We start from the raw sequence: 23,307 nt of genomic DNA on the forward strand, positions 1-23,307 counted from the left end.
TCTGCATCAGCCCCTATAAGCTCTTTGTTCTACCCCTTGCAGACCAAAATCCTGGGATTTGAAACAAAGTTCCAATTCCGGTCAGAATTGGACAAATTTCGTTCACACTGTGGCACTGCTCTGGGTTATTCCCAGGTTGGAGCTGTTTAAACTGCAGGTGATGCAGCCCATAGAATCCAAGCTTTTGTGCATGTACTGTATCTGCACCGCTATTATACATGTGTTTGGCCCAGGGTCTGTAAACTATATTGTACAGGTGTCCGGGACAAGGCAGTGGGAACCCGGTAGCACCCTACTACACCCAGTAGGTGTCTCATGAAGCTGGCAGTTACATTTCATATGTAGAGTTTGACACCTCTGTCATTGGCTGATGGTAAAGGATTGCACAATTGGGGTCATTCAGGGGTTTTCTGGGTGTGTATACATTAGTAGCTGCGATCACACTTGCTACACAGCTCACCCTGCATGTCTACATAGACACTCTGTGGATTATGAGATCACAGTGGGTGTTCTTTTGCATGGTTAGCTTGTGCACATATTGGGGGAAATTTACTAAGAATACAAATATGAAAATTCGTATTTGTAGTCTTATTACGCCTGAATATGAATGCATATGGCTGTTATAGCCGTATGCAAATTTGTATTTCGGAGGAAAATTTACTAATCAGTCGTATTTGATTGATTCGTATTTTCTGATGGCGTATGGATTCACATTTTTTGCCAATACGAATTCATATTGTTAAAAAAAAAAAAAAAAAAAAAAATTTTAAAAACGGCATGGGGCCCCCCCCCCACGGCCTTGTAGTTCCATAGCAATAAACAAATAAATAATAATAATAATAATAATAATAAATAAACAAACACACACACCAGAATAATAAAACTTTATTACATACATAGCCCACTCATACAGATATTTACCTATATTGAGCCCGTAGGTAGCCCCCCGTCCATCCATTGGTGCCGCCCAGCGGCCAAACAGGAGGAGCCATCTGAGGTAAACAAACATCCTCCGGCTTCTCCGCCATAGTCAGTGGGGTTCGCGTGCTTGTTTGTTTTTCTTCTTCCCTGGATGCTACTTGGAATGAAGAGGACCAGATCTACGCCGAAGGAGACTTGTAAGTATAATTTCCTTCCACAGGTACCCCTATGGATTTCTTCAGGACGCACCAATGGACAGACGGAGGGCTACCCACGGGCTCAACATTAGTAAATTAGGAATCACCATTCTTTTGAATGGTGATTCCTATTCGTATTCTATCGATGGTGTATACATTTGTATTTGTAAATACAAATACGAATGTGCCATGAAAAACGAATCAACGTATTTTCAGGACAGTAAATCCTGAAAATACGAACACGCCTAAATAAAATCGTATTTTGCAGTACAAATACGATTTTTTTAGACATATTTGGCTTAGTAAATTTCCCCCATTATCTCATAAATGCAATTGCATACAGCAAATCATTTCAACATGAGTAGGAAGAGCAATGGCTCCTGAATGACCCCCAACATAAGTGTTTAATTGAATCTAATTCCTGGTTATCTGCATAACTCCTATGTTTCAGTTCAGAAATGAATAAGCATATCTCTAACTAAAACAATCATATAAAAAGAAGTGAATTCTAGTTCACAAAGAGAATGCCAACCATAATATATGTCAGGTATAGAAACTGTACAAATATTGTGCAACTATTATATATTACTACTAACCTTTCAAAGCTTCGTCAATATATGTTTTGTAATAGAATATTCGGTTGGTATCATCAAAATCAGCGCTGCTATCTGTAGCAACTCCATTTTCAGTGATGTATATAGGAACATCTCCGTACTCTTCTTTCACCCAGTTAAGCAGCCTCCTGAGCCCCCAGGCCACCGCTCTCTGGACGCTAACAGCAGTTGATGGCCAGTTTGTATTAACTTCTTCTGCAATATCAATATCAGTATCGAAAGATGGGGGACTTAACCTTACAGTTTTATGTTGAACTATTTTTGTAGTGTAGATGTTAATGGAGAAAACATCAGCTGTTCCCTGGATGTAGGCCTTTTCTTCATCTGTGAACATTGGAAGTCTGGAAGTCTTGAGACCCTGTAGCTCACTTTTATTTGCTACCTGCCATTTCATGGCCTCTGGGTAGTCACCGTTTTTGAAGATAGGGTGTGCAAACCACCCTAACGTAAACTGCAAGTAGCGGTCAGCAGCTTCTATGTCTCTTGGTTCCTTGTGATCTTTGGGCTCCACCCATTCTGTGTTGAGGCTAAGTGAAATAACACCTCTTTGGATTCCATGATACTTCTCATGATAGGTGTGATAGACCCTGGCATGGACTTTCAACAGGTTGTGAGCAACTCTGTATGGGGCTTCGCCAGGGTCATCCTTCACTTCTGGTGGAAACACACCATATCCATAGCCAGCTGCTACAATACTATGAGGCTGATTAAACGTCATCCAGAACTTGACTCTATCTCCAAATGTTTTAAAACAGAAATCTGCATAGTTATGAAATGCATCAAGTACAATGTCAGTCTCCCATCCACCCAAATCTTGTAGAGCTTGTGGAAGGTCAAAGTGGTAAAGAGTCACCATTGGAGCGATATTATTTGCCAGTAGGCCATCAATAAGTCTATTATAATACTCCACACCCTTATCATTGACTGTGCCTTGTCCAGTTGGGAAGATTCGAGACCATGAAATGGAGAAACGGTAACTATTCACTCCTAGGCCCTTCAGCATGTGCAGGTCAGCATCCAACTGGTGATAGCTATCACATGCTATATCCCCATTGGCATCGCCAACAATATTTCCAGGAACATGTGTGAACGTATCCCAGGTACTTGGTCCTTTTCCATCTGCGTTCTTTCCACCTTCAATCTGATAAGCAGAGGTTGAGACCCCCCATTTGAAATCATCTGGAAATGTGGAATAATGGTACATGTCTCTTTGAAAGGCAGTTTGCCCTGAAAACTTTTCCCATACAGCCTTTGCCTTAGAGGGAACATGAGATGCTAATAGCGGTGTTAATTTCTTAGTATGTGACCATCTTGGACTCGATGCAGCAGATGTAACTATCTGTCTACTTGGGAAACCATTATTTTCAACAATTGTGGAAAAGAAATAGGCTGATTTTTTAGGGGTTCGTTGTCTATTTGCATTTTGAAAATCCACATAGTGTAAACCAAATCTTTGGTTGTATCCTTGAGGGCCCTCAAAGCCATCCAGTAGTGACCGGACTACATATGAACTTGCAGACACATTATCAATTTTGACAGCTGCAAGGAGATAAATATACAATTAATTGTAAACATATTTCCACTCTAAATATAATGTAATATATTTATTTGATTAATTGAGCGTACATTGTAACATATTTCTGTTCCAGAAGTAAAGATTGATGCAACTATATGTGTTTTATAGGTACTTGTTTAGTTTCACGGCGGCAGCATGGCCGCGCGTCTGAGTCCCCTTGCGGGGTTCGCTGTGCTCGCCCACGCTACGGGCTCGCCACACTATCTAAAGTCATCTCCATGCCAACATGGATAGTGGTGGTATGAACCATCCACGTTGGCATGGAGTTTATTTAGATTATTTTAGAAAGTTTGGCGAGTGCCGAACTCGGAAGTAGCACGCGGCCATGTTGCCGCCGTGAAACTAAACAAGTATTGTTTTATATAAGTCAACTCTTCTATAGTATCCATAACTACTTACTCTTGGCCCTGATTCAGCAAGGCTCACTAAGCAGCGGTTGTTCACTGTTTAGCGAGCCCTGAAACGACGTCCACCGCCTGGCCGAACGTCCGCCCCCCCACCATAATCCCTCAGTAATGTGCGAGGGGATGTACGTGAACACATCCCCTCGCATGTGGTCGAAATGGAGAGAAACCATTGGATAGAGCTCTCATGTGGTCGAAATGGAGAGAAACCATTGGATAGATCTCTCTCCCCTTTGGAAATAAAAGTTAGTCTAAAGTGACTTTTATTTCCCTTGGAGTCCTCAGAGAGGAGGCGGGCTCTGACGCCATGTGATGTTACCCACTCCCCCTCCCCCCGGTAGGTATCAGCCTGCCTGGGTCCCCAGAGGAACACCCAGCGTTTTCATGGGGATGCTCATAAAAAACACTGGGCGTTTCCCTGGTCCAGGTCCAGGTACGTTTCTATCTCACTATCCTGTTAAAAATGTTCTGAATACATTACCTTTCAGAGCCTCATTGATGTAGGCCGACAAGTAGTCTATGCGTTCTGTGTCATTGAACACCTCTCCAGTATATGGTGTTGGCATCCCATTTCCTGTAATGAATATTGCCAGATTTCCTTTGATATACGCCTCCTGTATAAAATTCAGAATCCTTCTGAGGCCCCATGGGACCACAGAGATCCATGGAGAGGAGGTGACCGGCCATGAAGGGTCAACATGTGATGAAAAGCCTCCAATATTATCATACTCAGCTATACAGGTGTTGCTTAGCGAGGCATTGACCAGGCGGGATGTATAGTGTGAGATACCCAGGAAGTCCGCAGTGCCCTTGATATTAGTCTGCTCTAACTCAGTGAATGTGGGCAGCTGAACCACTGAACTAGAGCACTGGTCATTTATCTGCTGCACTTGTGCCTTAAGAACCTCTGGGTAGTCCCCATTTACCAGAATTGGATGGGCAAAACGGCCCAGCATGAAGTGGATATATCGCTCAGCTGCCCTTACATCCTCGGCATTAGTGGGGTTATATGGCTCAGCCCAGTCCGAATTCAAAGAGATTCCCACCTGACCTTGCTGCTGTGCACGATAGTGGTCATTGTACACGTGCCAGGCCTTAGCATGTGCTTTCACCATGTTGTGAGACACCTGTGGAAAAAAACATGTTTACAGTAGAAGATTCATTCTGGAACTGTTCACCTTTCTATCTGCAGACTCATCAGCTTACCACATGATTCTGATAAACATTTATGGCAATATAATAATTGGCTTCCAATCTTCATTATCACAGACACTCCTCAGTATTGCAAGGGTGACGTTCAGTATCAACTGATAAATATTTTAATTGGTGACCACTTATTCTTGCCCAGTTATATTTCCCTAAGTCTTAAACCTCATTATTTTCATGACAGATAATAGGCTCAAACAGAAGAACTTAAACTACATAATAAATTCTATATGCAGGAACAGTGAGTGGAGGATGGCGAATGAAGTAAGATGACCGGTTAAGGCTTGGCACCTGTGGATTATATTTCCTCTGCAGATAACATGCTGCTTCTATCACTCAACAGACATTTTGGGGCCCAGTAATAATGTGTCTGTGTCCCCCTACTCAACACCTGCAGAAAGGTTACTGATACAAATACAAAAGTAAATTATGGACTCATTGCATAAAGTACCACATTTATCATATAAAACCATTGAACGAGTACTCAGAGATGCACTATGCAGAGCTCAGCCAAGGGGAGTAAACCCAGGGGATTTGCAATGGATGGACCCACTTCCAAAGACTCTCCTGTTCTCTTAATACACTGCCACTGGCTACCACTTATTGTTTTGCAGCCATGGGAATCTTGGGCCCCTCGAAACTTAGGGCCTGTTTCAACCGTAGTCCCCCTATGCTGCCGGGCCTGATCCCAGACTGGTTGAGAAATATAACAAAAATGTGGTTCTTTGTCCAAATGTACTATATTGAAACAACACTACTAAATACTTTTGTAGTTGTTGTTGTTAGCAGAACAATTTGGCCCAGAGTGGGTAACATAGATGGCATGGACAACCATAAATGATCCAGCAATCCATGGGTTGTACCACAGATAAATGTCAGGCACAATAGAGGTTTCTGCCGAATGTTTTTCCTCCTGGAAAAGTACTATTGTTTTTTTAAGTGTCTAAATTCATTCATGGCAATTTGGACAGAGAGACAAGTCTACATTCCCCAAGGAGCATCAGGGGGAGTCTCTGGAGATGGGTGCATGGGCAGTTCAGAAGTCTGGAAGATTAGGTTTGTTTCGGGGAGGGTTTCAAAAGCACAATCTAGGAACCAAGTTCTTAGCCCATTAAAGGAAAAACAACAACAGGTAGAGGCAAGGGTGTAACTACCATGGATTTAAGGAGTACAGCTGCTATGGGGCCCAGAGCTGAATGGGGCTGTGTAAGTTATATGTGGTATATACACTTATCACTATTTAGTTAGTAGATAGGGGCCCTTAGAAACTTTTTCTGTGGGAGCTACTGTATGAATATCTAGTTATACCCCTGGAATGAGGAATGAGTCTTGTCGCTATCCTAGGACAGTGGATCAAGTAGGAGGGGGGGGGGGTTGGCCAATAAATATGCCAGTGTGATACACAGTTCACCGCATGTGGGAGTATTGTATTAAACAGATCCCTACTTACTGCATTTCCAGCTGAATGTGACTCTCCTTAAGACTTTAGTAAACAATCCATGTGTTAGAATGGACAATGCTTTCAGATAACCTGCATGTACAGTATACTGTATGTTTGACTAATTATGGAACTGTGTTATTGTCTATATACAGTGATACAATCCCAAAAAGTCTAATATAATTATCCTAAAATCAATGACTAAATCTAGTCAAATAAATCTATGTTTGATGTACCTTGAATGAGGCATTCCCTGGATCCTTAATCCCAGGAGCATGTTGCCCAGTGCCATAACCAGCGTAACTAACAACCCATGGCTCATGAAACGTTATCCAATGTTTAACCCGATCTCCAAAACTGCTGAAGCAGAAATCTGCATATTCCACAAATGCATCAGCGATGCTCTCATTCTGCCAACCACCGAACTCCTGCAAAGCTTGAGGTAAATCCCAGTGATGCAACGTCACCATTGGCTTAATGTTTTCTTCCATTAATCTGTTAATTAATGTATTGTAATATTTCACGCCGGCTGAGGGGATTTTGGATTTGAACCCTGTTGGGAATATCCTAGACCACGAGATGGAGAAGTGATAGATATTAGACTTTGATGCTTTCAGCAGATACAGGTCATAGTCAATCTTGTGGTAGCTGTCACAGGCTACGTTTGCAGTTGCATTGTTATCAGTGTGGCCATGCTGTCCAAACACATCCCATATAGATTCTCCTTTTCCTCCCTCAGCCCAGCCTCCTTCTACCTTGAAGGCTGAAGAGGATGAACCCCACAAGAATCCATTAGGGAACGAGTCCTGTAAGAAGGAATCTCTTTCTTCAGGTGTCTGATTGGCAAACCTCTCCCAAACAGTGCTGTATGCTGTGCGTAATGTACCTGTGGGGTTCTGATGACTGTAACATAAGAGACAACAGAGTGTGATTCACTGCAAATGATTTTTACATATTAGAACATCAGTAGACATCACACAAGTAGGATTTACAATATCACCGCACTTATCTGCTGAAATACTTTGCACTGTTGTAACATTCCAATTCTCTGGCTAGAAATTGGGCCTCATTCACATTGGTTCACTAAGCAGCGTAAATTTGCTGCTTAGCAAATGGGTAAACACTGCATGCCGGGCTTGCTAAAGGCCGCCCCCCCCCCCCCTTTGCCAAACGTACGGCCGCATTTGTATGCAAGTGTACCTGTGAAAAATCATTCGATGATCAGCAACCATCGAATGATAGCGCCAAAGGTTTGCAAATAAATAATATTTGTGAGCGCCTGGATGCAGACGGGGAGGGCGGCTGTCGTCCTGTGACATCTGCAGTCCGCTCCGAGCAGGCTCGGCGTGTAATACTTGCCAAAGGCGGACGCACTGTGGGTCTGCACATCCGCATTTTTGCCAATACGCATGTGCAGTCCTGCAACTTCGGACCCTGCTGCGACTTCGCCAACTTGAATCAGGGGGGCCTGTGGAAGTCTAGGTACACACACGCCATTTTGTGATAGTATGGCCGCCATTTTGGTTCGCAGAGTTGCGCAAATAAAGTTTCCTTACCCGAGTATGTGTGACAATGTGGACCAGAAGAGTAGACATACTATCACACATAAATTCATAATAACACACTTACACGAAATGAAATATAGTTAAAAGGTTTAGAACGCCACACATAGCTTAGTTAGCCCTGCACACACCTGTCTGTATCGTGTTTAGTACCGTTCCGTTCAGCTCATTATGCGAAGTATTCCGGTCATTGCGAATATTTCGCAATGTACACTGCCCGATAGTTATGGACATAATCCATATCTCAGAGACAGTTTCTGTTGAAAGTAGTTAACAAAGGAAACTAGATAAAACCGGTTCTTATCCTTGCTGACGCCGATACCACCAAACAAAAGACTCTTAAAGTTCACTCCCCTGCACCTGGTCAGACCAGGTACAGCGTCTAACCTCCAATCACAGTGGACCGGACATATGATCTCTGACCAATGAGAATGGCCTTTGACCTCCCCTTTCTGACCCTATAAGATAGGCGACCCGGAGCAAGCTCGGTCACTTCGGCACATCTACCTTCCCTTGACCTTCCTACCGGACTATAGTTCATTCCTGAACGATAGTGAGCTCTGACCGGACTGTGCTTCGTATACTTGATGACCACGGGTAACGGTTGCATTTCACGGTATTTATTCTTAAAGTATTGTTGGCTGGTTGTGTCTTGTATCTGTATTCTTTCCCCTTAGCAGAGTCTGTCTAGTATTCATTGTTAGTATATTGTATTACTTGTTATACTTGTTTATTCTTATTTCTGTAACCCCCTTTTGTCCATTAGGGACTTAAATACAAACCTTTTTACGGAGTTCTAATCTCCTTATTTCTATTCAGTGGTCGTGTCTGTTTATTCGCATAATAGCGATAAGGTATATTACGGACGCTGTCCTTTAAGGTATATTCGCAGAATAGAGACAAAGTACTGCGAAAGGATCTCGTATTAAGGTATTGTTTCTAGGTGCAAAATACTAAGTAAAAGGTACGCTACGCTGCGCTACGTTTTGTTCGCACGTAGTTAGGCATAAAGGGTAAGCAGGTTACGGACACATTAGGTAACCTGCGCTTTTCACTCATTGTCTCTCTGGTCATAATCAAATCGCCATTAACAATTGGGGGCACGTCCGTCCGCTCCACATTCCAGAACTCAGTACCAGGCGTGCGACCCGACCAATACCAGCAAAAGGGTGGAAGTATTATCCATTGCTGGATAGGCCAGGTCCGCGGCGGTGCGGGGTTCGGGAAGTGCTAGCGCTGAACCCGGAGTACAATGAGTGAAAGCCACGTGTTTTAAAGTATATCATACCTAAGTGTTTAGTAAACTGTACTTCTGCCTGCCACAAGTAGTTTAACGGGGTATAGTGTCTTGGGTTGCTTGTTTATTACAGTATATGTACCACGTGCGATAAGGTTCGCACACGTGGAATCTGTGTTTATTATAGTACATAGAGGATCCCCTCTGTGCAAAACTATAATTGTTTATTGTTAGTTACCGCAAAAACAGGGACCACGCCACGTGGCGACAAGTCCTGGGCCTTTTGCAGTAACGTAAAGCGTCTATTGTGTATTACGCAAGGTGCGCGCGCACGTGCCTACATCGGGAAAGTTTCGCATCTTTGTACGTGGTTTACGGATTAAGTACGGGATTTATTTCGCATCTTGATACGTAACTCTCGGACAGAGTTAAGGGATTTATTCCACATTTAGGCGCAATTACTGCGTATAGCGAAACCCGAGTGCAACCTTGCAAATATACTATAGAACACGTGGGTGGCCGGTTCATCGGCGGCCTGTGAACAGCGCATGTACACAGAGTGGCTGTTCATTGGTACTGCACATGCAGCACACATAGGAACTAAAAGGTGAACAGTATTAAACCACTAGCCTTATTTAAACAGTATAGTAATATACTGCGAATGAGGCGGTGATTAATAAAAGAAAATAAGTTTTTTTTTCTTTTTGTTCATTTTTTTCATAAGCAAGCAACTCAAGCATTATTTTAATAGATTCCTATAGTTTATTATAAGGGATTTATACCTGCATAAGAATCTAGTGAAAAGCTACCGGCCTGGGAAAATTTTCTGTACAGAAATATTTCAAAAATAAGCATAAGACCGAGGTGTAACTAGCGCCCAGTGTGAAAAATAACTGAGGCGGACGGGTGTGGGACGGACACGACCCAAGCGCAGTGTAGTCCAGTGTAGGACAGGTCCAGTTAGGACAGGGTGTACGTGCCGACGTACACATAGGAACTGCCCCTTCAGTGGAATTAATTCCGCTAGGAGGGTACAAGAAGATATATCGGAACGCACTTGTTTCCGATTAGCTACTTTAGAAATCCGATTTTTTGGGGTATAGGAAAACAAGTTTGTTATACCCTGGAAAAATTGTGCCGCACCAAGCAAGTTGGCTAGAAGTTCGCTGCTAGTTGAAAGACTTGGTGATTGAGTACGTTACCTCGCATTGTGGGCTCTTCGCTTGATTGCGTTGTAGTGTCGCTGTGTGGAGAAGTGAGTGGTTGGGGAGCTTTCAGATAAGTAATAACCCACCGATTATCTATTAAGCTGTGAACGTTTATTCCTGTAACTATGGGTAATAACGGGTCACGCTGTGATAACGTGCAGGATAGGGAGGAAGCAAGCCGGCCAAGAGGATCGGCTGCTTTTATTATGTGCAGGAAGCACGGTGAACTCGCAGTTGTTTACCAAAATAAATGGAGAAAAATGACACAAGGCAGCAAGCTAGAATTTCCCAGTGTTGGTAGCTTCGATCCAGAAATCTTATCGGCAGTAAAAGATGAAATATGTCTACTCTCCAGTCGTAAGGAGAGAGTGAAACATATAAATATTCTTAAATTGTGGCAGAAGGAAGGACAGGAACAATGGGGAACCAGAAGTCTGGCAATACCTGATGCAATCAGCCACAATAAAAATGCAAATGCAACCGCTGCCACAATAGAATCAGCTCCCCCACCCCCATATGTGCCGAAGGGGTTAATGACTTATAAGAAAGACATAAGTAAGAACGTATCAGTTGCTAACTTGTACCCTGTTTTATCCCCTTATAAGGAAACCCGAGAGGAGAACGAGCAGCTGTTGGCATTGGCCGTCTCCCATGCAATTAACATGATTGAGGGAAAAGCTCAACCCGCTGTTGAGGCCCCAGCACAGGAGGAGGAGACGGCTGATGCCAACAGCGTAGTATTGGACTCAGGTAAGGATGCACTACACAGCACAGACACAGACGATTCCCAAGCAGGTCCCAGTAATGCAGATGTGGTACAAACATACCCTGTACGCACACTGGAGGTTCCCTATGGTAAGGCAGACAGAGAAGGTGTGATACCTACCAGAAAGATGACCATGCTAAACCCATGGACACGGTTAGAGCTGCGGTCCATCATTACAGATTTCCCTGATCCTAGGAAAAATCTGGCTCTGTGCCGGAAATTTGTAAGGGATCTGGGAAACTCTGATGAGCCCACCAACAAGGATTGGAGAATCCTGTTGAGGGCCTGTCTCCCCACTCACATTGACATCCCGAAATTCATTCAGGATAGTGGATTGAAAGTGGACAAGGACATAAATGATGAGATCAACCAGGAAAATATACGCCTGATTAACTTACAGTTGGGAGTGTATTTTCCTGCAGCAGTGGAATATAGCAAGATATTCACTATCAAACAACAAGATGGTGAAGTAGCTAGCGAATATTTCAACCGGGGTTTGATGGCGGTATCAAAGTACACTGGTGTCTCCGAACCTAAGGACGACCCCCACCTGAGGGAGCTGATTGTCTCTGTGCTGGTGGAAGGGCTTAGCGAAAACCTGAGAACCAGAGTCCAAACTTCTTTCCCAAATTGGCGTGGAATGACAGTGGATGCCCTACGGGAATCTGCTGTGGACCACGACCGCAACATTAAAAAGCGCAAGGAACTGCAAACTGAGAAACTGATGATGGTTAGCATCCAAGCCCTTACTAATGCCCCAAACAAAGCTGCATACCAACAACGAAACACCAGGGACACAGGTAGAAAGCCAATTATCTGTTACAACTGCAATGGGGAAGGTCACTATGCAGCTCGTTGTAGGTTAGGAAACCCCAGGAGTTATCAGACACATAAGCGAGAATGGGAATCTCACAAAGGTGAGACACGGAGATACCCAGCCCCTAGACAATGGGAGGAGACAGACAGGTCACGCAACATGCCTCCTCCCCATCTGATGGCTGACACTGTGCTAAGGGCAACCCAGGTCAGACCATAGGAAACAGGTCATACCTGTATCCTACAGCCAGTTAGACTAACACAACACCTTGGAGAGGAACCTCAGGTGAAGGTTGATATAGCTGGAGTAAGGCAAACCTTTTTGGTTGATACAGGGGCGGCCAGATCTGTTCTCAACACTCCTCTTCACTTGGGTTTCACTAACCAATCAGTAGCAGCAATTGGGGTAACAGGAAAAATACAACATTACCCACTGACGAAACCAGCGGAGGTTACAATCGGGCCTCTGCATACCAAACACTCTTTTCTGTTGGCTGCAGCGGCCCCGACTAACCTCCTGGGTAGAGATTTACTATGTAAAATGGGATGTGTCATCTATTGCACCCCCGATGGGGTATTTTTGGACACTCCTAGAAATCTTACACAAGAAGTGCAAGATATGCTGGATAGTCCTCAGAGGCTAATGTTGTGTTCCACTGTTGTAGAATCAAATCCATCTAGGGTAGCTGAAATTACAGCACAAATACCGAGTTCCCTTTGGACTAAAGATGGACAGGACGCTGGGCTAATGGCAAATGTAGCTCCAGTAGAAATCCGCTTAAAAGAAGGCAGGATAGCCCCAAAAATACCGCAGTACCCTTTAAAACCTGAAGTTGAGCTAGGAATATTTCCAGTGATCCAACGATTGCTCCAACAGGAAATCCTAGTTAGAACTTCCAGCACGGCCAATAGTCCCATCTTTCCTGTGAAAAAGAGCGGGGGGAGGGGCTACAGACTAGTGCAGGATTTAAGAGGGGTAAACAAGGTAGTTGAGAGCCAATTCCCCGTAGTGCCAAACCCAGCTGTCATCCTAATGCAAATCCCACCTCACTGTACTCATTTCACAGTCATTGATTTGTGTTCAGCATTCTTCTCCGTCCCTTTGCATCCTGACAGCCAGTATCTGTTCGCCTTTACTTACAGAGGAGTACAGTATACCTGGACACGACTTCCCCAAGGGTTCATAGACAGCCCCAGCATCTTCTCCCAGGCCTTGCATGATTGTTTACAATCCTTTCAACCCATGAGTGGTTCGATACTGATACAATATGTCGATGACTTGTTGTTGTGTTCTGGGTCACTGGAGTCATCAGTGGATGACACTAGACAGCTACTGATGCATCTCTCAGAGACAGGACATAAAGTATCAAAGGATAAGCTGCAATTATGCCAGACCAGGGTTAAGTATCTGGGACACTGCCTTACCCAAGGGCTGAGACACCTCACCGACGACAGAATCCAAGCGATTCAGAACATGGTACTGCCACAGACCCAGCATCAGATCCGTACGTTCCTAGGCATGTGTGGATACTGTCGCAATTGGATCCCAGGATTCTCTATTCTGGCATTACCACTGCAAGAGATGGTTTCCTCAACTAAGCCTGATCGGGTCTCTCATACTGAGGAATCTGAACTGGCTTTCGAGGAACTAAAGGTGAGCCTAACCAAGGCCCCAGCACTGGGAATGCCAGATTATGGGAAACCCTTTGAACTGTACGGAACTGAATCAGGTGGGTGTGCGGCAGGAGTGCTTGTACAAAAACATGGTGATGCCAACCGACCAATAGCGTACTACAGTGGCCAGCTGGACACAGTAGCACGCTCACTCCCAACTTGCTTACGAAGTGTGGCTGCAATAGCACAACTAGTAAGTAAGAGTGAGGACGTAGTGTTGGGACACGATTTAACTGTTCATGCTCCCCATGCTGTCTCTGCCCTCCTAAATTCTGCCCAAACACGTCATGTGTCCTCAGCACGGTTCACTAAGTGGGAACTGGCGCTGATGGCCCCAGTAAATATTACCATCAAAAGATGCAACACACTAAACCCAGCCACATTCCTTCCTCATGTGCCTTCCAAGGCACAAAGGGTGGAGGGTGATGGGAATGTTGCTGAATATGGTAAAGCAGAGTTTAGTGAGAGTGAGGACAAACATGATTGCATGACCTACCTGAATCAGACCTTCACAGCACGTCCTGACATAAGCGACAGCCCATTAAGTGAGGTAGACATAACCTTATTCACAGATGGTAGCTGTCATAGACTGACGGAGACGGGAGAGCTGTGCACAGGCTACGCGGTAGTAGATGGAGAAGGTATTGTGGAAGCTGAACCCTTAGGACCACCTCACTCAGCGCAAGTAGCGGAACTGGTGGCACTGACCAGAGCATGTGAACTGGCCAAAGGGAAATCAGTTAACATATATACCGACTCCAGATATGCTTTCGGAGTAGTCCATGATTTTGGAGCCCTATGGCGCCTCCGAAATTTCATGACGGCGGCTGGCACACCAGTGGCGCATGCGACGTACATTAGGAGACTTCTGGGAGCTATCCAGCTTCCAGACAGAGTGGCTGTTATCAAGTGCAAAGCTCACACATCAGAGAAAGACCCGGTGTCACTTGGTAACAGCCGCGCTGATGAGGCAGCGAAAAGGGCCGCATGCCCTGTAAATATTTTCACCCATCCCACCAACCTTTGTACACTGAACATGGTATCCACATCCAAACTGATAGACATGCAGAATTTGTGTTCCCCACAGGAAAGAGCAGTATGGAAGTCGAAGGGATGTGGCCAAGAGTCCACCGGACTTTGGAGAGATGGACACGGGAAACCAGTGGCCCCCAGAGCATACCTTCCTAGTCTAGCCGAGGCGGCCCATGGGCTGACACATCTTGGGAAGGAAGGTATGTGCAAGCTGGTAAAGGCCTACTGGTGTGCACCAGGGTTCGCTTCTCAAGCAGGTAGAGTAGCAATGTCATGCCTCACCTGTTTGAGGAAGAACGTTGGAAAAGCCATCCCAACAGAGCCATCCCACATCCCTCCTACAGAAGGCCCTTTCCAGGTAATACAAATCGACTTCATACAGTTACCACCCTGTAGAAATTTGAAATATGTATTGGTTTGTGTTGACATGTTTTCCAGCTGGGTGGAGGCTTTCCCCGCTGCCTCCAACACTGCTACCTTTACAGCAAAGAAAATATGTCAGGAGTTTGTCTGTAGATATGGTATCCCAAAGGTCATTGAGAGTGACAGAGGCACTCATTTCACAGGAGAGGTCTTCCAAATCATGTGTAAACTCCTGGGGATTAATAGTAAACTTCATACTCCATATCGTCCCCAGGCGAGCGCCAAAGTTGAGAGAATGAATGGTACTATTAAGAACAAATTGGGTAAAGTTATGGCTGAAACAGGGTTGTTATGGCCAGAGGCACTGCCTATTGTGTTGTATAGCATTAGGACCATTTCCAGGACTCCGCTCAACCTGTCCCCCTTCGAGATATTGTTTGGTCGGCAGCCACACATCATGATAGACCCACAGGATGATCTAAAATGTAATAATGAGCTAACTGTACAGTATATCCTAAAGCTAAACAAACAGCTAAGGGAGCAACAAAAGCAGCTGAATTTACTGAACCCTGATATGCCTACCGAGAATTGTCATAATCTTAAACCAGGAGACTTTGTTATGATCCGAAATTTTTTACGCTCAGGTTGTTTGATAGACCGTTGGGAAGGACCGTACCAAGTTTTGTTGACCAGCACTACATCGATTAAAGTCGCAGAGAGAGAGACTTGGATACATTCGTCCCACTGCAAGAAAGCCAGTAACCCAGAATCCCAGTGTACAGAGAGCGAGAGAGAAGAAGTGTCGCTAGAAGCATTGTTTCGGGAACACTGAGAAGCAGCCAAGGTCGAGCAACCTGAGCGAACAAAGGTCTAAGAGCAGAGCAAAATAAAAGTCCCCTGGTAGAGATGATGGAAGGACTCCAAGCAAAAGGTTCACAGTTATGCATATATGTCTTTGTTTTCTTTCTGTGTTCTTCTCTTCATCCTAAAATACTCGGTGGCTGCCACATTCTAGAGCAATCGGAGCGGAGTTCTGACAGTGTAATAATGGACCCAGATATGGGTGAGGTAGAATCCCTAAACCAGCTTGACACTTTGCCCATGACAGGAGAAGGTAAAAGGTATGAGGGAAACGTAGTTCAAGGGCTATGTGATGAGTTATTGTCTGGTGAGTACTGTGTCTGTAGATATTGTCAACCTAAAATGGAAGAAGAATGCATCCAGCGATGTCAGTCGACAAGTAAGGCAACTACAGGCCGACATCCTTTGAGTGATTACCACTCACTAGTGGGTAAGGTCTTAAACCAAACAGAATGCTGGGTGTGTTCACAAGTGTTACATAAAAGGAGTAGTGTAGGCCTAGTCCCATACCCGCTTAATATTACAGAGATAAGCGTATTAAATAAGGGGAGGCCATTGGATAAGAGATACCTGTATACCAGGTCCCCTAGTCTTAGATTACACCCATACCAAGTGGATAAATCCCTGGTATGTATGAACTTCTCGAGTTCCAGAGCGATTGGTACTTGGGAAGTGACATGGCATAACCAGACAATAACTTACTCCCAGCGTCCAGATGGAGAGCCTATTGATAAAGAATTGTTGTTAAAAATCCGAACCAGTGGGAGACACTATAAATATGTCTACACGGTGAAGAGAAGTAAAATGATGGCCGGCAGAGTATCATCCGGCTACTGTAATGTAACCCTACAGCCAGAAATCTGTGAGGAACAGGTCAGGGAACAGGGGACAGGGATGTTCTTATGGATAATGTGTGACAAGATCATGAAATACTCTGTCCCTTATTTTCTCCCTGACGATGTTTATTATATTTGTGGTAGGAGGGCGTACAAATGGCTCTCCATGAACTACGTTGGTATTTGTTATCTAGGCAGAGTGTTACCAGAAGTGATGACCCTCACACACGATGAGATGATGAACATACACAGAGGTATTTCTCCTCCTTACACTCATACCCATTATGACCAAATCCATAAAAGGGATTTAACAATAAGAAAAGAACCCCTAGCTTCTGAAATGATACACGAGTCGTTCGGTATCCAACTCCTAATTGCTTTAGATATCACCCATACCGCCAGAGGAGTCATCAATTTTAAATATATACAAGCATTAGCAAGCTTGGTAGATAACATCACTGAGATTTATGATGACACCTTTAGGTACACTGGGAAGGAGTTGCAAGCGTATAAAAGAGAGCTAGTCCAACATCGGATGGTGTTGAACTATCTGACAGCTATGACAGGAGGATATTGTGTCACCCTTTCTACACAGTTTGGGGTGAAATGTTGTACATATATCACCAACAATACTGAAGACCCAGAAGAAATCATCGATCACCGGATGGATGAGATTCTTAAGCTTAAATGGGAATTTAGAAGGGAACATAATATCAGCCTGGCAGAAATAGGTAACAAAGTTAGCGAATGGACCTCCTGGTTGAATCCAATGCACTGGTTCTCTGGTTTAGGAGAATGGGCGCAGGGGATCATAGCTAGCATAGGAAAACTCCTTCTCTGCATCGGTGGTGCCATCATAGTCTTTGTGCTATTGTTCAAATGTTTAAAGGTGGTGACCCGGGGAAAGACAAAACGTACCGAAATCATGAGTGTAAGAACGAGAGATACAGAGGAAGACCAGGGTTTGGTATATGACCCTAAAATCGAAACCACCTCCCTTTAAAGAAACCATATTTGTGAACGTGTATATGTTGTAACCACCCCTGTTTTTATTTTTATCCCAAAATTGTACATTATCCTTCGTGACCCTGAGTAGGTTGTTCGATAAATGCGGCCCATCGTTTATCCATGATCCTGGATCGGCCGAGAGCAGATGGTTTACTCCCCTTATATGTTTAATTCACGTATCCCAATTTCTCTGTTAGGATTATGAATTTCTGTATTGTCGTGTGAAATGTTTTGTATTGTAACAGTTTTATAATTACTGTTAAAGGGTGGACTGTGGAAGTCTAGGTACACACACGCCATTTTGTGATAGTATGGCCGCCATTTTGGTTCGCAGAGTTGCGCAAATAAAGTTTCCATACCCGAGTATGTGTGACAATGTGGACCAGAAGAGTAGACATACTATCACACATAAATTCATAATAACACACTTACACGAAATGAAATATAGTTAAAAGGTTTAGAACGCCACACATAGCTTAGTTAGCCCTGCACACACCTGTCTGTATCGTGTTTAGTACCGTTCCGTTCAGCTCATTATGCAAAGTATTCCGGTCATTGCGAATATTTCGCAATGTACACTGCCCGATAGTTATGGACATAATCCATATCTCAGAGACAGTTTCTGTTGAAAGTAGTTAACAAAGGAAACTAGATAAAACCGGTTCTTATCCTTGCTGACGCCGATACCACCAAACAAAAGACTCTTAAAGTTCACTCCCCTGCACCTGGTCAGACCAGGTACAGCGTCTAACTTTCAATCACAGTGGACCGGACATATGATCTCTGACCAATGAGAATGGCCTTTGACCTCCCCTTTCTGACCCTATAAGATAGGCGACCCGGAGCAAGCTCGGTCACTTCGGCACATCTACCTTCCCTTGACCTTCCTACCGGACTATAGTTCATTCCTGAACGATAGTGAGCTCTGACCGGACTGTGCTTCGTATACTTGATGACCACGGGTAACGGTTGCATTTCACGGTATTTATTCTTAAAGTATTGTTGGCTGGTTGTGTCTTGTATCTGTATTCTTTCCCCTTAGCAGAGTCTGTCTAGTATTCATTGTTAGTATATTGTATTACTTGTTATACTTGTTTATTCTTATTTCTGTAACCCCCTTTTGTCCATTAGGGACTTAAATACAAACCTTTTTACGGAGTTCTAATCTCCTTATTTCTATTCAGTGGTCGTGTCTGTTTATTCGCATAATAGCGATAAGGTATATTACGGACGCTGTCCTTTAAGGTATATTCGCAGAATAGAGACAAAGTACTGCGAAAGGATCTCGTATTAAGGTATTGTTTCTAGGTGCAAAATACTAAGTAAAAGGTACGCTACGCTGCGCTACGTTTTGTTCGCACGTAGTTAGGCATAAAGGGTAAGCAGGTTACGGACACATTACGTAACCTGCGCTTTTCACTCATTGTCTCTCTGGTCATAATCAAATCGCCATTAACAGGCCCTAGTTCTATCAACATCCATTGCAAATTGGAGACGTATGAGTATGCAGGAAATAAATAATGCTAATAATAAAAATGTGTCCGCACCTTATAAATGTAACAAACTGTACACATAATTCTTCATATGACTTTCGTAGCGAAAGCATTGCAATTATCGATGTATTTGTAGATCCATTTGATAAAATTTCCATCAGCAGCAGTCTACAGCTTCCACTAATCTGCTCCAGAATCAGGCTGGATGTGGTCATCGCTGACGTCAGAGACCAACCTGAAAAACCCTTGGGCACGTCTGAGTTTTCACAAACACACCCAGGAAACATCATTTTTCCACCCCGGACGCCAGCTTCCTGTCAATCAAACTACGGCTATCTTCTATGCGTATGGATATTTTTTAGCTAATTGTCCCCGTGCATGCACAATCATTCGATAATCGCTCTTTAGCGATCCGTGCTGATTGAGGGCCAGTGTTTGCAATGTTTACTATACAAGTTTACATCCTGTCCATAGGTGTTTTTAGCATTATTGCATGGCATTTGCAGACTGAATATTGGAAAAGGCACTAGGAATGGTAAGTTCTAAATAAATGTATACAATTTGTCAGTTTTAGAGATGAGTTTAGGGCATACTTGCCTACCCTCCCAAAAATGGGCTTCCCCTCCTTGGCCCCCCGGATGTGTGGGCAAGCCTCCCGGCATTTGTGGGTCTTCGAGGAGGGGGCAGGGCTTAAATAACACAAATCGCTCCATCCTCGTAGAGAGGAGAAAAAGATCTAGGCAGATATGGTTCAGGTAGCAGGGCCTCTGGGTTGGTGTGGCCCTGCTGCTTTGGGGCATCATAATGTAATGCTCTAATCATTACATATAACGGTACTTGTTTCCTAACACAGCGCCCAGATTTTCTACGTACACAAACGTAGGGAAATCGCATTGCATTGCATCACATGGGCCATTTTAGTGCTGTGCGATGCAATGCGATTTCTTCATGTAATTTATTCACTGCTCTGTGTGCCCCAGGGGATTGCATAAGCCCCACCTGCATGTTACATCAGCCCCACCTGCATGTTACATCAGCCCCACCTGCAGTGCATATGGTTTTGTCCATTACAGAGGGATTGTGCCTTTCTGAGTGAATCAGAATAACTCATATAGCGTGTACAAACTAGATGATATGTGCAAGAATATCATTAACGATGGTCGTTATCGTACATATGGTTTAATGTACTATATTGTCTACTGTGTACGCACCTTGAGGTGAACTAAAGATAATTACTATCTTAACATTACAATATAGGAAGATAAACAACACAATACTGCACTGTAGTAGACCTATTAACTTGGTTCTGGATTATAAAATGGATAGCTAAAACCCTTGTGGAACAGCAACATCTATTAGTACTTTGTCTACAGGACCCCAACGGGACTGCAGTTATTGGAGATAATTATTGATAACCAGGGCTTATCTGAGTAACTGTATTATTACATGAGCATAACATCACTTTACTGAAGAAGATAAAATAATGACTGAGAAGAGAATATGCACAATGGGAACTTTACTGAAGAGATAGAAGACTAAGGAGATGGGGGAAAACCCCTCTGTTTATCAGGTAAAAAAACGACAACATCCTCATTTAGACAACACAAACAATTATAAATAAAAGAGTAGAAATTGAACCATTAAACTATCTTTAGTTAATATAGGTCACTCAGTGTATTATATAGTCTTATGCATTATTTCCTGATGAATATATACATACTAGGTGATTCATCGCGCCCTACGGGCGCTCTTCACACCGTCGTAAGGGGCTGCGCCCCCATAATTTGTGAACGTTTGTATATGAGAAATATGGTTAGAACTGTATGAAAGATGCCCTGTATTGCAACTTAGGTGTCCGCGAATCGCGGGAGGGGGGGTTGTGGGGGGGTGGATGCTGCGAATCGCGGGAGGGGAGGGATTGCAGAGAATCGCGGGAGGGGGGTCGCGGGGTGGGTTGCCGCAAATCGCGGGAGGGGGGTTACGGGGGCGGGGGTTGCGGCGAATCATGGTAGGGGGGTCACGGGGGGTGTGCCGTGAATCACGGGAGGGGGGTCACGGGGTGGGGTGGCGAGAATCGCGGGGGGTGTGTGTGTGCCGTGAATCGCGGGAGTGGGGGTTGCAGGGGGGGTGGGGGGGGGGGTGTGACGCGAATCGCCACAAGAAAAAATCAACACAGAAAGGTCAACACATGTAAATGTTGACATAAGTGTGGCACTTCATTGGTGTCCATGTCGACACATGAGAATGAATATGAAAACATTCAAAAAATGAAAAAAAAAAAAATTCAAAAACTCATGTCAACCTTTTTCATTGTCGACCATAGCCATTTCAGTGTTTCCCATGTGCAATTTAATTCTGGAGCTGCCGCGAATCGCGGGAGTTACGGGGCGGGGGTTGCGGCGAATCATGGGAGGGGGGGTCGCGGGGGTGTGCCGTGAATCACGGGAGGGGGGGTCATGGGGTGGGGTGCTGAGAATCGCGGGGGAGGTGTGTGTGTGTGTGTGCCGTGAATCGCGGGAGTGGGGGTTGTGGGGGGGTGTGACGCAAATCGCCACAAGAAAAAATCAACACAGAAAGGTCAACACATGTAAATGTTGACATAAGTGTGGCACTTCATTGGTGTCCTCGTCGACACATGAGAATGAATATGAAAATATTCAAAAAATGAAAAAAAAACTTCAAAAACTCATGTCAACCTTTTTCATTGTCGACCATAGCCATGTCAGTGTTTTCCATGTGCAATTTAATTCTGGAGCTGCCGCGAATCACGGGGGGTGCCGCGAATTGCGGGAGGGGGGGGGGTCGCGGGGTTGGGTGCCGCGAATCGCGGGAGGGAGGGGTTCACAGGGGTTCCGGTGGGGGGTTGCCGCGAATTGCGGGAGGGGAGGGGTCGCGGGGGGGGTGCCGGGGTGCCGCGAATCGCCGGAGGGGGGGTTGTGGGGGGGTGTGACGCAAATCGCCACAAGAAAAAATCAACACAGAAAGGTCAACACATGTAAATGTTGACATAAGTGTGGCACTTCATTGGTGTCCTCGTCGACACATGAGAATGAATATGAAAATATTCAAAAAATGAAAAAAAAACTTCAAAAACTCATGTCAACCTTTTTCATTGTCGACCATAGCCATGTCAGTGTTTTCCATGTGCAATTTAATTCTGGAGCTGCCGCGAATCACGGGGGGTGCCGCGAATTGCGGGAGGGGGGGGGGTCGCGGGGTTGGGTGCCGCGAATCGCGGGAGGGAGGGGTTCACAGGGGTTCCGGTGGGGGGTGCCGCGAATCGCCGGAGGGGGGGGGTTGGGGGGGTGTGACGCGAATCGCCACAAGAAAAAAATCAACACAGAAAGGTGAACACATGTAAATGTTGACATAAGTGTGGCACTTCATTGGTGTCCATGTCGACACATGAGAATGAATATGAAAATATTCAAAAAATGACAAAAAAACTTCAAAAACTCATGTCAACCTTTTTCATTGTCGACCATAGCCATGTCAGTGTTTTCCATGTTCAATTTAATTCTGGAGCTGCCGTGAATCATGGGGGGGTGCCGCGAATCGCGGGAGGGGGGTCGCATGGGGGGTGCCGCCAATCGTGCAAGGGGGGGTCGCGGGGGGGTTCTTTTTGCCGCGAATCGCGGGAGGGAGGTCGCGGGGGGGTGTGTTTTCCGCGAATCGGGGGGGGGGGTCACGGGGGAGGGTTTGCCGCGATTCACGGGAGGGGGGGGTCGCGGGGTGGTGGTTATGCCGCGAATTGAGGGAGGGGTCGTGGGGGGGTTCTTTTTGCAGCGAATCGCGGGAGGGGGGGTCGCGGGGGTGTTTTTGCTGCGAATCGCGGTAGGGGGGGTCGCGGGGGAGCGGGTGTTTTTGCCGCGAATCGCGGTAGGGGGGGGCGCGGGAGGGGAGGTTTTGCCGCAAATCGCGGGAGGGGGGCGCTCACCTGGTGGCTGTGGAGTAGCAGTGCTGGGCAACATGGGAAGGCAGTGGGTGTCTGGCACTGTCTGTGGGCTCACTGGGCTGGTTCTCTGTCACATACCTCCCAACATGACCCTCTCCAGGAGGGACACAATGCTCTGTTTCTAGACTTCCCCTTAATGT

At 45.0% G+C, this 23,307-nt stretch overlaps 1 protein-coding gene across 1 annotated transcript in view; it reads right to left on the reverse strand.

Moving 5' to 3' along the window:
• LCT (lactase) overlaps positions 1–23,307 on the reverse strand; it is a 70,914-nt gene that overhangs the window by 24,098 nt on the left and 23,509 nt on the right. Inside the window, exons 6-8 of the mRNA XM_083153834.1 lie at positions 6,593–7,259; positions 4,194–4,839; positions 1,715–3,271 (exon numbers count right to left, since the gene is read on the reverse strand). Of these exons, the coding sequence (XP_083009960.1) occupies positions 1,715–3,271; positions 4,194–4,839; positions 6,593–7,259 (2,870 nt within the window). The remainder of the gene's footprint in view (positions 1–1,714; positions 3,272–4,193; positions 4,840–6,592; positions 7,260–23,307) is intronic.

Source organism: Crinia signifera, chromosome 7 (assembly GCF_055691185.1).
Source record: "Crinia signifera chromosome 7, ASM5569118v1, whole genome shotgun sequence".
NCBI lineage: Eukaryota > Metazoa > Chordata > Amphibia > Anura > Myobatrachidae > Crinia > Crinia signifera.